Source organism: Dendrobium catenatum, unplaced genomic scaffold (assembly GCF_001605985.2).
Source record: "Dendrobium catenatum unplaced genomic scaffold, ASM160598v2 fragScaff_scaffold_542, whole genome shotgun sequence".
Taxonomy (NCBI): domain Eukaryota; kingdom Viridiplantae; phylum Streptophyta; class Magnoliopsida; order Asparagales; family Orchidaceae; genus Dendrobium; species Dendrobium catenatum.
The window spans coordinates 2,249,530-2,265,476 of NW_021319004.1; the positions used below are offsets into that span (position 1 = coordinate 2,249,530).

The window sequence follows — 15,947 nt, forward strand, 5'->3', positions numbered from 1 at the left end:
GTTTCCGGGGGCAGCGCCCTTGCGGGAGTTTCCGGGGGCGCTGCGGAACAAAATTTTATTATAAGAGTAATTTTGAAATTATGCTTGTTGTATATGCTCAGTACCGAGCATGTACCGCTTAGTACCGAGCATGTACAGCTCGGTACCGAGCATATACTGCTTGGTACCGAGCATGTACCGCTCAGTACTGAGCATATACTGCTCGGTACCGAGCGTGTATCTAGTGGTACCGAGCATGTACCGCTCGGTACCGAGCGGTGCTGGCTTAGTACCGAGCATGTACTTAGCGGTACCGAGCATGTACTGAGCGGACGAATGAAAGAAAGCCGAATCAGGAGTTATTCAAGCTTTCTTTACTACACCTCAAAGTTAAGGCCACAACACCACTCACCTGCTCTTCCGACCTAACCGAGGCCTGAACGTTTCCTGCACTCACAACTTCGGCTTCATTTCCTGCTTTCGAAACCGTTATTGCTTTTGGATTCGTTTCCTGCGTCGTGTCCTTCTGACTTCGTCTCCTGCACTCACGGCTTCGTCTCTTTCCCTCACGGCTTCGCCTTTAGTTCGCCTTTCAATTCTCACAGGAAGCCCTAATCCTATACGCGAATACACAAACACGAATCGGCTGCGTCGTATTTATATATATACCGAAGAAAAAATTTCGAGGCGGTGCCTCATACTGCCTCGAGGCGTTACGCTCTAATGCGTACGCCTTGTGCGAAAAAATCGTAGGCTTCGCTGGATGGTTCGAGGCGTAAGCCCTGATACGCATGACTTCCGCCTCGACTTGAGGCGCGACTCAATGCGGACTCATCTTCCGCTTTTTTAATGGTTGCTGTTAACTGTTTAGAATAAAAACTTAACCGTAATTCCTTTTGCATAAACCTCTTTTTTTGGGTGGTTAAGAAATTTTTTTGCTGTCTGCTTATTCGTTTACACAACACAGTTTTGTCAGCCAAATGTCCGAATTAACCCTTAGTAAATGTTTGGGTATATATAGGAAATAGGGTAGGATTATAGTATTTAGAAGGATATAGCATGTAACTTACTGAAGAACTAAAAAGGCAACCGCTGGAATATAGGAAATGCATGGGCTCAGATCCTCTACAGTAATGGCCATGCAATTATCACTTTCCTGCCGTTGGATCCAATACTGATGCTGGGATTTAATTCAGGCAAAACCAGAAAGTATTAATCCTCGATGATGGAATTGGATTTGATGGGTGGAAGGGTGGTTATGGCATAGTTATACTGTTACTGCCAGAACTAGAGCATGTCCAACCCGAGATGGAAGTAGCATAAAGGATCAGTGAAGAAGCATTCATAAAAGCCAAATCCCAGCAATTATAGCTAATTATGACAAGTTGACTGGTGCTAAATGAAGTTGAATTTATGATTCAAAAGTCTTTCTTTTCTTATCGCATGACTCTTTGTTTCACCTAACCAACCACCGCAGATGCTTCATCTAGGTTCTTTGACTGTATAACCTGATTTTCTTGTTCTTTAATGATATCTTACAATGCTGTCAATCTTGCAAGATATTTCAGTTCTTCATTTCATTTCAATTTGGTTCTAGTAGTAGTTGTGGAAGGTTTTGTGGCATGGCATTTGTAGTAGCCTATATTTATTTACCTTTCCCTGCATTTATGATTCACTTGCAAGTCGTTCTTATAGCTATTTTGATTGCTGTTATAGGACTTGCATGATTTATGTTGAAGAGCGCATCTTTATTGGCTTCACTACCATATGTCTGCATCATATCCCATTCCTAGAATTATGTGGAACCTTTTCTTATAAAAATCTGATCTCCAATGCCGGTTGTGTACAAGGCACTTCCCCGATCATTTTTTAACATGTTCTCATAGAGCATATGTTAATTCCGAAAATTCAATGCAGATCAACACCTGTCAAATTTCATCATGCTTTACAAGAGGGTTTCAACATCGAGGTGTCGAACGCGGAATTTTAACCTGCTTTCCAGACACAGATCTGACCATTGCAAAGGAGCTCATGGAAGCCAAAGGCATCAAACAGTTGCCAGTGGTTGCACGCTGCAGAGAGACTATAAATTATGGAAAGCGCAGGCTTGTTGGTCTTCTTAATTATGATGCAATTGAACGCTGTCTCAGGTTGGTAGTCGTTCAGCTACTTATGTTGGCATGTTATATGCCTGATCTATTTCTTATACCAGACAAAGAATTGCTTTATTACCTTAGTTATATAGGTAACAGGACTGGAACTTACATGATCACTTCATATTAGACGGGTCTGAAATACGGCCTTGATATCCAATGTTTAATATATTTCATTTTTTGTTCAGTTCGGTGATCTTTTGCGTATGATTTATATTGATGATTGAACTTAATAATGTCTAGTACTGTCCTACTGAGATCAGGTTTTTGGAAAAAAAAGTATGAAATATTATTTTCTTAGAAATTTGTCTTTAATAATCTCGATTTACAGCTCATATACTTCCTTGACATATTCTTCCTATTTAACATCTGAAGATACTTCCTTGACATATTCTTCCTATTTAACATCTGAAGATACTTTTGTTAGAGATATTGGAATTATACATTGCCATGTATTTTAGAGAGATTGAAATTATACATTTTTATATGAATATTATCACGTGTATTTAGTATTTTTTTTCAATTCTAATATGTTTCATATTTTTATTACTGCAACCTTGTATCAACATAACGGGATTGTAATTTTAATTGTCTAAACAAATTTTTATACGTACTACAAAAGAAGAAAAAGCGAAGCTACATTCCATCATCATCATAATAATAAGTTAAGCTTTATTTGTACTATTAGGTCCAGTTTATGAAATCTTCATTTATTCTCAAGTGTTGAATGTGTTGGCATCTCTTTTTACGCCACTTTACATGGTGTTACTTTTGATCTTCTTCTTATCTTCTTTCCCTTTTAGAAATTGCATAATCACATTTTTTGTGCATCTTATGAACTAACGACCAAAATCTTTTTGTCATAATTTTATCTTTAATATTTTTTTCCCACAATCAGTCTAATATGTTCATTTTACTCTTTTCAGTTTTCGCAAGCATTAACATTTTGTATTCCAAATTTCCAGCACACAGTATAACTATCAATAACTTCTCCCTTATGCTATACTTGAACCTATGAAGGATAATCAGCTTAGTTAGAGTTTTATGAAATACATCTTATATATATATATATATAAAGAGAGAGAGAGATTACTATCTTTTAAGATGAATAGAATCATTTATTCTTGCACATCTTTCACCATGTCTAAAAAAATTTGGAATAGAATTTGTGGAAAAAAGATAACTTGTTAGCTATTTTTAACATTATGAATGTCTCTGCTTAAATCTTGGTCATCCAAAATTATTGATGGATAATGAAAGATGTAGCAGAATAAATAGCCACTTTTCTTCTAAAATGGATTGTAATCTATAATATATATTTATATAATTCGCATAAATTTCAACTAAACTTTGGAAAGAGCCCATGATGGTCAAACTTCACAAAACATATGCAATCAGATTGCGCAATGATTTCTTGACACTGTGGTTACCTTTTTTTTATTCTCTTTATTTTACATCCAGAGTACTGTCTTTTCCGATTTAACCAGGGTTGAAGTGGGGCCATTTTGTATAGGGACCTCTGCAATTTTGGGCCTCCTTCAATGCATCTTTCTCGAAAGCTTCATCATCTAGTAGGCGTCTATTTCGTAGCTAGCTCATCTTTTGATAACAATGATTGTAATCAAACTTTTCTTTGTCTTTGGAATTTTGTTACATATTCCAAATGGCAAAAGCAATTCTGCCACATTATTAATATCCCACATATAGTGAGGAAAACCATAAATAATCGTTATTGGTATTACTTTGTATGCAGAGAGGAAATCCGGCACAGGAAGAACTATTATCAACAAAGAGAAGAACATCAAGATATAACAACAAATATCCATTGAGCGTGTCTAATCTGAAGAATGGAGTATCCAACTAGCTAACAGCTCTGCTTCAGCAATTTTGGTTCTCGTGGCATTAATTTTATTAGCGGTATTAATGCCCGACTTCAATGGCTATTATGATTATATTTCCCTTTTCACAATGCAAACTGTATCATAAATTTTTCATCAACATGTTTAAGGCACTGAATTTCATTTAAATTTGGCCAAACTCCACTTCTCGATGGGGGGTGGAGCCATATTTGTTGGGCCGTCCAGTCCTTATATTCTTTTGTGATATGTGCAGAGTTTTTTTTTTTTTTTAGTTTTGAATGACAGTAAAAGCTGTTAAGGGAACCATGTATATGTCAGGTATCTATATATAGTGCTTGAGGGCTACAATATTCAGATTGTTAATCTTATTACAGGTCCTGATATTCTTTTCTACAAGTTTTATAATGCTCGCTTTTATGTTATTGCAACGTTATCTAAAGCCTGCTTGTTAATATAAATGCATTCATGAGTTGCAGATCATGTATTAATGCCATTTTACTTTGCAAAAAAGAGTATACGAACGACAATCATATGCAGAATGAAAATAATTCATCTGAGATGAAACTGCTAACCAGCTAAAACTTTCTTCCTCCAACACTTGTTTTTGATGAAATGCACAACATTTGTCATTAGTATAATTTCATTTGGTAAGTTCTTCCATTCACCAAACAAGATAATTCCTTTTCCTAACACAAACTTCTTTCTACCTATATAAAAATGTTATGCTAAATTTATCAGAAATAACTTGATGTATACATTGCAACAGAAAGAACTAGCATTCTCTATCTGATTCATAGGTAAGGTCCAAGAGATAATCTGTTTGCAAACTGATAATATCCTTTAGGAGCATTGGCAATTGATGGCAGATCAGACTCCAATATTGGTTCTTCTTTTGGCTCCCCTTTTGGTATGATAAACCCTCCATCATCAACCTTCCTCTGATGTTCCAAATAGGACTGAACTGGAGCAAAAGCTGGCATCCTCAATGGCCCCATTGGACCCAAACTTCCAATCCCTAGGCTGGTCAAACCCTGGTGACCAAAACCAAAAGCAAATCCTGCTGCTGTACCAAATTGTGGATCTCTACTAGGCAATGCAAAGGGATCAACTGGAGCATGGTTTTCAAACCTCATCAGGATTTCTTGAATTGGTTCAGCCTTGCGGTGCAGGCTATGGGTCGGATGTATCCCAGTTGCGGTAGAATTCGACAAACCCGTGCTTTGATGGTTGCTGGTTTTTGCAGTGGGAACATCATGATTGTGCTTCCCTTCGTATGTTGTGATAACAGATTTTAGATCATGTGATGCTCTCTCTACATGCTTCCGGACCGTGCATCCCGGGTTCGTGCACTTGTAATAGCTCCTGGATTGTAGAACAAGATTTAATGTTTCAACTTTTGTTTATAAACTTCTCATTGTATTTGTCAATACTAAAGGGCAAATCTAGAAGGGATCTACTAGGTGAATTTACATACATATTGCTATGTATTTATATTTATTTATATGACACTTTAATCTCTAAATGAAATAAAAAAATATTACTAATATATAAAAATTCAATGGTATACATATAAATCTCCATTTCAAATTCAAAACCTAATTTGACTAAAGATGAGAAAACTCACAACAATGAATGAAAGAAAATCTCAAATAGTGAAGGTTGTTACTGCTGGTAATGATCTTAGGCTTGGAAAAACAATAACTTTAGGAAATTAATGAAGTTTTTTATGCAAGGAAATATCATAAGTTGTGATTTGCATTAAAAAGACAGTAGGAGCACATTCAAAACAACTACAATTAACATCATCAACAAATCATTCGTGTATGAATTTGTTTTCAACATTTTGTTAAAAATAAAAAATTGATGTAAAACTTATGCATTGCACATTCCTAGTTGAAGAATAATTTGCTTGACCGGTAAAAATACCTTGGATTTGGATTTCCTTTGACAACCTTTTGCCCATATTTGCGCCATCGATAGCCATCATCGAGGATATCAACCTCGCTAGTCGTCTGAACCACAACACGAGGTTCTCGCATGGCTCTTGAAGCAGCGCTCATGTCAATAGTACACAAATCCAGTTTCCTGAAGACAGGCAAACCCAACAAACAATAAATTTTGATTTTATGACCTATAACAATTTTGTCTTAAAAAAACAAACCACCTTCTTTTTGAATCCATTTCCTCCCCTTCAGCATCACACCCCATTGAGAAACTGCCATGAGTTGCTCCATCATCCTCCTCTTCATCATTAGACATTGCTGATGGCAAGTTTAAGGCCTCCGAACCATCATATCGAGAGCCGCTTATTGTCTGCATGGAATTAGAAGTCGCAAATTCAGCAATAGAAGTTGAAGAGACTGCTTCTATGCCATCCCCCCTCCATTCTGATCCTCCATTTCCATTTTGTGCGTTTACCAATGTGGGCTTTCCATCAAAATTTGCATTAATGACATGATAATCTGAATTGTCCATTTGTGTATCACTGAATGATTGAGAAGATGATGTTGATGACCTGCGGTTAGAAGGAGGCTTGGGGTGATTGTGAGCACCCCTGTAAACTATTTCAGTGACATGCCCCTCGAGAGATCTTTCGACCTTCTTCTTTACAGGACAATTTACGAAAGTGCACTTATAATAGCTACGAGGGAACTCGCTACCCTTAACATGCTTCTGCCCATACTTCCTCCAGTTATATCCATCTTCCTCTGCAGCACTGGAAGCCATGGATGAGAACTCTCCACCTTTTGGATCTGTTTCTACATTCTGATTGTCATCAGGAGGAGAACTTTCATTAGCCAGGAAGGAATCAGCTTTCACATCTTCAGCAATCTCTTTTGCTTCAGATGCCTCTGTGAAGCCAACTGGTTGCTTCAGATCTGGTTGAAGAGAAGAGCCCATGTTTACTAAGGTCCGCTCTTCTTCAATGGATAAAGCAAACTGGAAAAAACCAAAGAAATATACTAAGTGTTAGCGAACTTACACAATAGGTCTGGTATCCCAACATTAGTCAATGAGTTTAAAAAGTGAAATATTTAATCTTAATGGCTAGAGAAGCCTATTTCATGCTCCCAGCACGCAAGGGACTGGATCACTTAAAGGAATTATTTCCTAGAGATTAGTTCTTTTAGATATCATAAATTGCTCAAAAACTGAAACATTAGTTCTTCTAGATCTATCATATTTATGAAGTCATTAAAAATGATTATATAGGTAAACTTGAAAATAAACCTAATAGAATTCAGCGCTGTGTTTATCTTCATCATTGATGTTTCTCAAAACACTGAGATGCATATATGAAAAGAGTTAACTGCAGCCAATGGTCTTCACTTGTTGTTCTTGCCCTTGATTTAAACTGGGATCCTTAAATCATCTAAGCGGTGAATAAAACACAAATAAGGTCTGATTATTACATCGTTCAGGCGTTTTTTTATAACGATGTAATATTTATTATTTTGATCAGTTGTCTACGCAAGAAACCTTTTAACAATAGCACATAGCAAAATATACAGGTTTATATTTCCAGGGAAACTTTAGCCAAATAACTATAATTTTTTTACCTCCATGAACACCCTGGAATAAAAGACTTGGTTAGAAAATATTAGAAATGATCTTTCTTTATTAGATTCAAATGAGAATTTGATTTTTAACAGGACACAATGATGAAAAAGAATTTATATAGCCAACCCCACGTAATGGGACAAAGGCTTGATGTTGTTATTGTTGTTGTAATGAACACCCTGCTAATAAAACTCACAATACACTTATCAGAAGAAAATTAGGTCAAATATCTTAATCAAATTTTGATCAAGATCAATTTTAAACCTCTAAACTTTGCTTTGAAACAAATACAATAAAAGAGTTGATTGATTATCTACATATTACACTCATTTCAAAGTAGATCCAAGGATTTTAAAACCAATTTTGACCAAATTTTGGTTACAACAGCATCACAAAATTGTTTTCCCACTTATCATAAGTTGGTGGGCAAAGCTTCTGCAGATTGGTGAACAATTTCTTTGTATTCACTATTTCATTCTCTAATCAGGTCTACTATCTAAAAGTTAATAATACAAAATAAATACGCAGCAATTGGATTTATCCTTAAACATCATGTATACACAAGTAAATGGAGCAAGTATAAAATTTTACATCTCTAGAAGGACGAGAATGATTTTCGGAAATAAACTCTATTCTAACAGTCTGGTGGGATAAAGTTCATAATCAAGTAAAAAATGGTTATAAACCACCAAAGTGGGAATAGCTTATCCACGGTATTTTAGTTGTTTTGGTAGAATAAAAGGCTTATGGTTCTCTGCTTTAGACCAAACGGCACCTCAAAACTGATAGCTGCAACAAGAAAAAGATACTACTGAGCCTGGAATTCATTCAACAAAATGAAACCTTTAAACTATACAAAACTACTTTGTCTCAATATGCCATGCTTATGAAATATACCATCTTGAAATTTATTAGTTTGAAAGACTTGAACTAATGCACCTAGCATACATAGTTGTGAAAATCTTTTATGCATAATCTAACAAACCGCAATCACTATTTTTATTGAAAGTACAAAGAAATCAACCAAAAGTATGAAAAAGTATGAATGGGGGAAACCGATAACCATATTTAAGCCATTCAACAATACAGATAGATGATCATATGCATTGATGATAATGCAAAAAATATACTTTACAGAGAGGATCTATGTGCCTTACACAGTGTAAGAGGCCTTTAACCAACTAGATATCAACATGACTTAACATACATATGATGTTAGAAATAAGAGCTCATTTCTTTCGCGTTAATCAGACATCAGAAAAGGCATATTCAAATCCAATGAACTAAGGGAGCGCATTAAATGACAAATAAATTCAAATTACTGCACAACATAGTTGCAGAATGATGCGTTCATTGAAATTTCAAAGAGAAAGTTAAGAACTACGAAAAAAGAAATTGTCAAGTATCTAAAGTGCATTACTTTGTTTTCCGAAGGCGATAAAAAAGGAAAACTTGAACCCAGGCGAGGGAAGGTAAATGCATCAGCATGAACATCTTCAATCAGTTGAACATTAGTTTTGTCAGTTTCTTCTGAGATTAAGGTTGAAAACATGTTACTGTCCTCGGCACGTGCAAATGGAAATTTCCCTGTGGTCGGCGATGGTTGCGCCTGCAAGTATAAGCACACCAAATGTATGTGATACTGCTTGCTCGAAGAAGTCAAATAGAAACGGCACAAATAATTGAAAGGACCACAGAATATTGAACATAGTTCTAGTAATTATTGCAGTACAACTATCATTCTCCTAATAAAACAATAATTGGATAGACAATTTTCTGAAGAGATGCTTTCATGCATCAGTGAAGCCTTTTCAAAAAATTATTTTCTACAAAAAAATACTGTATTAACACTCTGAATCTAACTTGGCTAAGCAACCGTGATCACTAATGATGAAAGAAAAACCCAAACTGTCTTTTCTTTTTTTTTTGTGAGAGAGAGAGAAAGCATTTCAGATGCAACTTCAGCATCAATTGATTATACTCAATAATCAGCCAAATTCTTCGTAATTTAAATGAATTCATAGACATTAAAAACATTCTTACCATGGCATTTGAAAGGAAAACTGGAGATTCCAACAATGTCGTCGGACTGACACCTGGTGAAAGCAACACATACGAACAACGCTTATTTGAAGGTGAATAAATCACACTCTCTGTTCCATTTCTGCTAGTATTGACCGTTAATGTACTAAAACCAGCCCTAGCTGCCATCCTCTCACTTAAAGCCCCTTTTGAGCTTGATTTGGAAACATTAAACTGAACTGGTTCCAAGAAGATGTCACTGGAGTGAACCAAAGCAGGTTTTTCCACTTCTTCATTGTTAACCATTGCTGATTTGTGATTCTCAGGCTCCGCAAAGCCAAAATGTGTATTATCTCCTAGGTCAGGAAATGGTCTTGAGCAAGTATCTTCATTGAAAAATTTTGATATAAATGTTCTCGGACTGGGATTGGAAGCTGCCCAATCTGCGAAAATGGAGACACTGTCATCTATCCCGGCCATCGCTCGCACTATTGGGCAACGACAACCTCAACACATCCGCCCTAATCAAGAAAACAAATTGAGGGAATCAGAAGCAAACCCTAAACTCACACAAGAGATCCTATCCAATTAACCACAAAAAAGAGCACATAAAACAAATCAAAAACCGATTTTTTTCTGACCCTAAGCAGCAATCTTTTTGAAAGTTATCAAGAAACAGAGATTGGGAGCGTAGGGTTCCAGATAAATCAACCAAGAAATACAGTTACCCACTAACTGTATTGCAGGCAAAACCAAAAAACACATCGAAAAGAGTTCTCGGACATCAACTAGCAAGGTTAACAAACACAAAACAGCCATGATTGTTCTCTTCGGAGCTCTCAGGCTGTAAGTTTGAAAAAGAACATGTGAAAAACAGTAAAAACGAGGATTTCAGTGACAGATCGGAGTGAGACCGCAGGTGTCGGAAAGAATACCCCGGCAATAGGTCCTTCTGTCTCCTTAGAGAGTTATGCGGCGGGCTAATTTGACCCAGCAAAGCGAGAAATGGGAACGATTCAGTTGCAAGGAAAGGAAAGCATTAATGAGGGAGGACTTATCCACCATTTCAGTGATGGCAAATCTTGTAAGAAAGCCCTTCGGTAAATAAGTATTTGTGGAATATGACGCTTTATCGCATGCGCTTGCAGACCTTTCCCTTTTTTGTATTTTGCTCCTTCAAAATTGTTTATTTGCAGTACGAGAAAAGTGCACGTTCTGCTGGCAACACACTCAGTTTTGATATATATTTTTTTTTTCTTTCATCTTTAGTTAGGTCTCAATTGAGACAAATACAATTTTATAGATTTGAAAAATCTACACGCGAAAACAATAAATTATTTCAAAATTTGCATTTCTTACTAAAATATAAATAATTTTGCAATTAAGTTATTATATATTTATAAGCAAAATGAAAAAAAAAACATTATGATTATTAATATTTATTCATACCAAAGATAACCCTTCCACAATCACTGCTAGTCAGGTCAACTCATATATATGGTGATTACCTTCGGGCATTTTTTTACCCCTATACAAATCACCTTGGAACCATACTATGGTAGAGGCTCTCGACATTAGTCCTTCATAGAGGAGTGTTGACCTATTTAGTGGAATGTCGACATATTCTATTCCCTTAACGATTGAAAAGGAGTAGACCTTCCAAAATTTTTGAGGTAGATCACTCATATCTCATCACAGGGCCATTTTGACTATAATATTTAAAAGCCATTGATAAGATCAAACCCCATCAAATTTGCCCATAGTATTTGGTCTCCTTATAGAATTCATTGCATGAATTTCATAATATCCTACTTTTTCCTAGATTTTATAATAATTATCATCACCTCTTTTAGCCACTCAAGAAAAGACATATGGTTATTTCAAATAAAAGTAATGTCCACACCTTACAGAATCCCTATAACATTATAGTGTATATGTTATAGATCATCATCACTTTATGGAATCATAATCATCCACTACTCAATTGATGGTTTATGTTCACCATTTGCCTTTATATCACTCTTTAGTTTTTCATGTGGTTCATTATGCATATGATAACCAAAATTAGTCACATGTAGCTCTAACATCATTATCTGCAAAAAAAAAAAAAAAAAACTTTAGTTAGCTAATGCTTATAACTATATAATCTTTTGGACCTTCATTAAAGTATAATAAATAGAAAAAATATAAATTAAAGCTCTAATGAAACTCTCTCTCTCTCTCTCTCCCTCTCTCTCTAGAGAGAGAGAGAGAGAGAGAGAGAGAGAGTATGTGGAAATAGACTTTTAATTTAATTTTTCTTTAAGTTGAATGTTCTCCCTATTCATATATAATGCACATTTTTTACAGTAGACCAAACTCTTAACCATAGATATTGCTCGTTTAAGCTGAATGTCCTCAAAGTTTTTTCCTTTTGTGTAACTTTCTAGGTGATCACCCATCCTAGGAGTTCTCCTATATGAGCACACACTTTGGAGTTTCTAATAACATTCCAATAGTTATACTAAAAGATTCTTTGATGTTTAAGAGTTTAACCTTATTTTCTTAAGAAGTTTTATAATCTCTCCCACTTAAATAACTGATATCATTATCTGTTTAATTAGCACATAATTATTCGCTATATAGATAGAATTCTAAAGGTGGAGCTCCCATCTTCTAGCTGGTGTATTGCTCTGATACCATTTTGTCACACCCTGTATAACAACAAACATAATGAATGTATATGAAAATCTATTTTATTTTCACAAGTGAAAAATATTCATATATAAGTTATCACAAATCATTCTTTAGTTTTTCATGTGGCTTGCAACCAGTGAACCCTAGATCTAAGTTTTGGAAAAAGTTTTAGAATCTTCATAAAAAGTTTTAAACTTACAACAATAAGGATATAGTTGCTAATAAAATTCAAAGAACTAAAAAGAAACTCATCCACAAAAATCCTTTTTTCATACATCATCAAGGTGCATATACAATAATAGTGCATGGCTACAAACAAAGCTACAAAATAGAATAAGAAAAATTAGTCATAACTGTATAAAAATTCAAAGGAAGAAATGACTCTAAAAATATAAATTAGATCCTAAAACTACTACATAACATGCACTTTCCTCCTATAAGATCCTAAAAAATAAAAGCTCAAATCCTAATTCCCATTAGATAGATCATAAACTAGTGGCTCTAAACTCCCTATCCTAAGAAAAATTAACACACAAAAGCTCAAATCCTAATTCCCATTTGATAGATCATAAAGCCAGTTTAAACTTAAGGTTCAAACCATGACCCCTAAGCTTAAATTGAGTCAAACATGCCCTTAGATAATTCAAATAGGGGAAAGAAAATTTTGACATATCAAAGACATGCCCAAATCAAATTATCCAAAGTCTCAAGTTGTGGTGAGTTCAATTTTACAAGAATAGCCTAAAATATCCCTATGATAGTTACTATAATTAATTAAGTTTCATAAATAATCACAACTTGAGATTATAGGGCTTTTGAAGATCTCTTTGAGATCTTTCTAATGAGCCTAAGAGCTCCTAATTTGGTTAAGTGGACTGAGATATTGAAGTTTCCCATTATTTTTGGATTTATTTGAACCAGAATTACATTGTTAGTGCCCCTTTTAAATACGGGCACACTTTAATTTGACAGCCAATCATTGGTGCTAACTATATAAACATGAAAATGGTTGTAGCTATCAAATAATTGATCATCTAACTATGACTATTATGGCTTTGGAACCACAAGATTTAATCTGATCAACAGCTAGAATTATCTCTTCATCGTCCAGTAGGTGCTTGAAATCATAGAGCTTTTCTAGAATGATCTGAGAGATCCCACTAGTGAATCTCAACCAAACGTCATGGGAAGGATTAAGACATTACAAACCATCAATCCAATGATCTTATTCTAATAGATTGACAATTTGTTTCATACTTGACTGACACTACCTAACTAGGAGCTCGGGAAGAGGATCTCATCATGTAGAAAGCCCCAATAAATAGGTTTTTTTATGAGGAAGCTTAAGGGGATGAAGGCGAAGACTTTTCCTTCGTACACCAAAGCTAAAGGATCGCTGGAGGTAGGAGTTCAAGAGGAAGGTGGAGACTATTTGCTAAAGTTTACTTGAGATGATGGCTAGAAACAACTAGGAAGGTAGAGAATACTTTGGGATTGCTCAAAGAGCTCTAGAGGATGATTTTGAAAGGCATGGACTGAATGAGGCATTATGGAGGGAAGTGCCCTATTCAAGCTTCGGCCATGGTGATGAACGGCTGGGATTGATCAGGGGAATAATGTGATGCTTGTCAACTAGAAGGGGAAATCTTCCCAAGGTCTCATAAGCTCAAGCCCAACAAACTTAGGTCTTGAAATGCTTTAGATGAGGCCCAAGGTGGAGGGGAAAACTAGAGGTGGAAAGGCTACTAGGGATATGGCGAGCTCGATTGAAAGGCTAATGGGCTATAAGGGAGCCTAGATCAATATGGATGCTCAAGTTGACCCAAACTTATATAGTTTGGGTCCATTTTGGTGCAAGATGGGATGAGTAAGGCAATGGGATTGAGGTGAGAAATGCATTATGTTAAGGGCCACCCAATGCAAGTTTCAATTGGGTCAGATATGGTTTGTGGTGGAAAATGACTCATGTCAAAGTGGTTTTGTCCACTTTGGATTAGCCTAGAGGTTGACCCAAGTCAACCCAAGGGTTGGGTTGACTAGGGTAGGTGTGTTGGAGGTAGGGTCTCCTAATGGAAGTGTTAGTTGGATATGGCGAGGTATAGGTTGGGAAATGGCTCAACCCATAGTGATTTTGCCCACTTTGGTCTAGTTTAATTTCTAATAAGTTAACCCAAGAGCTGGGTTAATTAGGGTAGGTGCATTGGTTCATGGGGGACATAACGCCACCATCAATTTGATTTAGTTGGGCTTAAGAAGAGATTTTAAAAGTTTGTTAGGGATGTTAGGCCCTATGAACTGGCTCAAAGCTAATAAAGAGAGAGAGGTGAATTGGTAAAAAAGAATCTTTAAATCAAAACACAAATCAAAACCAATATCAACACAAAGAAAACCAAATGCGGAAATTAAATGCGGAAGTAATAAAGGAAAGAACACACCATATTTATAGTGGTTCGGTCAAACCTTGACCTACGTCCACTACTTGGAGGCACCCTCCAAGTATTGCACTAAACTAAGTGTCTCTCTTTTAGCCCCCACAGTTAGGCGGAGAAGCCCTTACAAAATCACTTTCACCTTCCCCGGTGCGGCGGAGTCACCGGGTCCTTTGACAACAAAAAGATCTTCTTCTTTGGTGAACTTCCCTCAAGAAAAGCCTTGAATCCGACGGTATTAAGGTGCAAGTCTGTCGGAGCAATCGTGTGGAATCCCCCTCCACACTCCCTTGAGTCCCCCCTTACAGGATCTTCTCCCTCTCAGACTTCACCCATTCCTCACTCCCTTTCAAGCTCTCTCTTCAAGTTCCTCCCAAAAGAACGAAGCTATAATGGATGCCAAAGACACTTACAAAGTGCCTTGCTAAAACTTAAATAGAAGATCTCAAAATGAACTCATTAATGCAAGTTGCCGACTTTATCATCAAGGACGATAGACATATTATCCTGGCCGATCAGTACAAAATAAGCACATCAGCCCGGGACGATTTGGGATGATCAGAATAAAATTGGTTACATCGTCCTGGACGATATCACGATCGTCCCGGACAATTAGTTTAAAATCAATTTCAATCATCCTGATCATCGCCCGAAATAGATCTGGCCGATGTAAATCATCCAGGCCATCATCCCAATCGGTCCTACGATCGTCCCGGACGATGTGATCGTATAAATCAACCATTAATGCTTTCCAAATATACCAGATCAATTTAGGTATAATTGAGTTAGATCATCCTGGACGATTTGTATATCATCCTGGCTAATTGCCTAAAATAAAGAATACCTAATTTGATCATGGCGGTTGATTCTTTCTGAATTGAGCCTATCGTCCTAGCCGATACAAGTATCGTCTAGGCCGATCAGCTTATGATGGCTGCTTTAATGAGGATGCCCTAATTAAGGTTTTTGCTTTTGGACAGATCATCCAGGCTGATATAAATATTATCCCGGACAATGTTACCAAAAACAAAAATCTTTAGGGAAAAATAAAAAATCTTCCAAGTTATAAAACATCAGGTTCCACACCAAATATAATAGACTCAAGAAAGGAAAAAAAGATACAAACTAACTCAGATCTACCCAATCTTTAGCTGATTCCAAATTACAGTCCGATCATGTGAACCTGAAATGTTAGTAGAAAGTAGTCGTAGAGAAACAAGAATTGTTTGCTATCATCAAAATCATAAACCATAGATCCGCAACAATCT

The 15,947-nt window shown here is 36.2% G+C and overlaps 2 protein-coding genes across 3 annotated transcripts in view; one reads left to right on the forward strand and one right to left on the reverse strand.

Annotated features, from left to right (window-relative positions):
- Positions 1–4,387, forward strand: part of LOC110099321 (chloride channel protein CLC-f) — a 31,420-nt gene extending 27,033 nt beyond the window's left edge. Inside the window, exons 8-9 of one of the 2 annotated variants that reach the window (XR_003700661.1) lie at positions 1,696–1,817; positions 1,897–2,032. Coding sequence is in view for 1 of the 2 variants with exons in the window: in XM_020826428.2 (XP_020682087.1) it covers positions 1,897–2,129; positions 3,886–3,961 (309 nt within the window). In the remaining variant the exon portion in view is untranslated. Of the gene's footprint in view, positions 1–1,695; positions 1,818–1,896; positions 2,130–3,885 lie in introns of those variants that run through there. The other variant, XM_020826428.2, reaches the window with a different exon arrangement.
- Positions 4,388–4,552: 165 nt separating this feature from the next.
- On the reverse strand, positions 4,553–10,665 carry LOC110099322 (probable WRKY transcription factor 2). Its single transcript, XM_020826430.2, has 6 exons — positions 10,510–10,665; positions 9,596–10,095; positions 8,973–9,161; positions 6,156–6,931; positions 5,918–6,076; positions 4,553–5,353 (listed from the first exon to the last, which is right to left on the reverse strand). The coding sequence occupies exons 2-6, from the start codon at positions 10,052–10,054 to the stop codon at positions 4,783–4,785; spliced, it is 2,154 nt and encodes a 717-aa protein (XP_020682089.1). The 5' UTR covers positions 10,055–10,095; positions 10,510–10,665; the 3' UTR covers positions 4,553–4,782.
- Between the last annotated feature and the right edge of the window lie 5,282 nt (positions 10,666–15,947).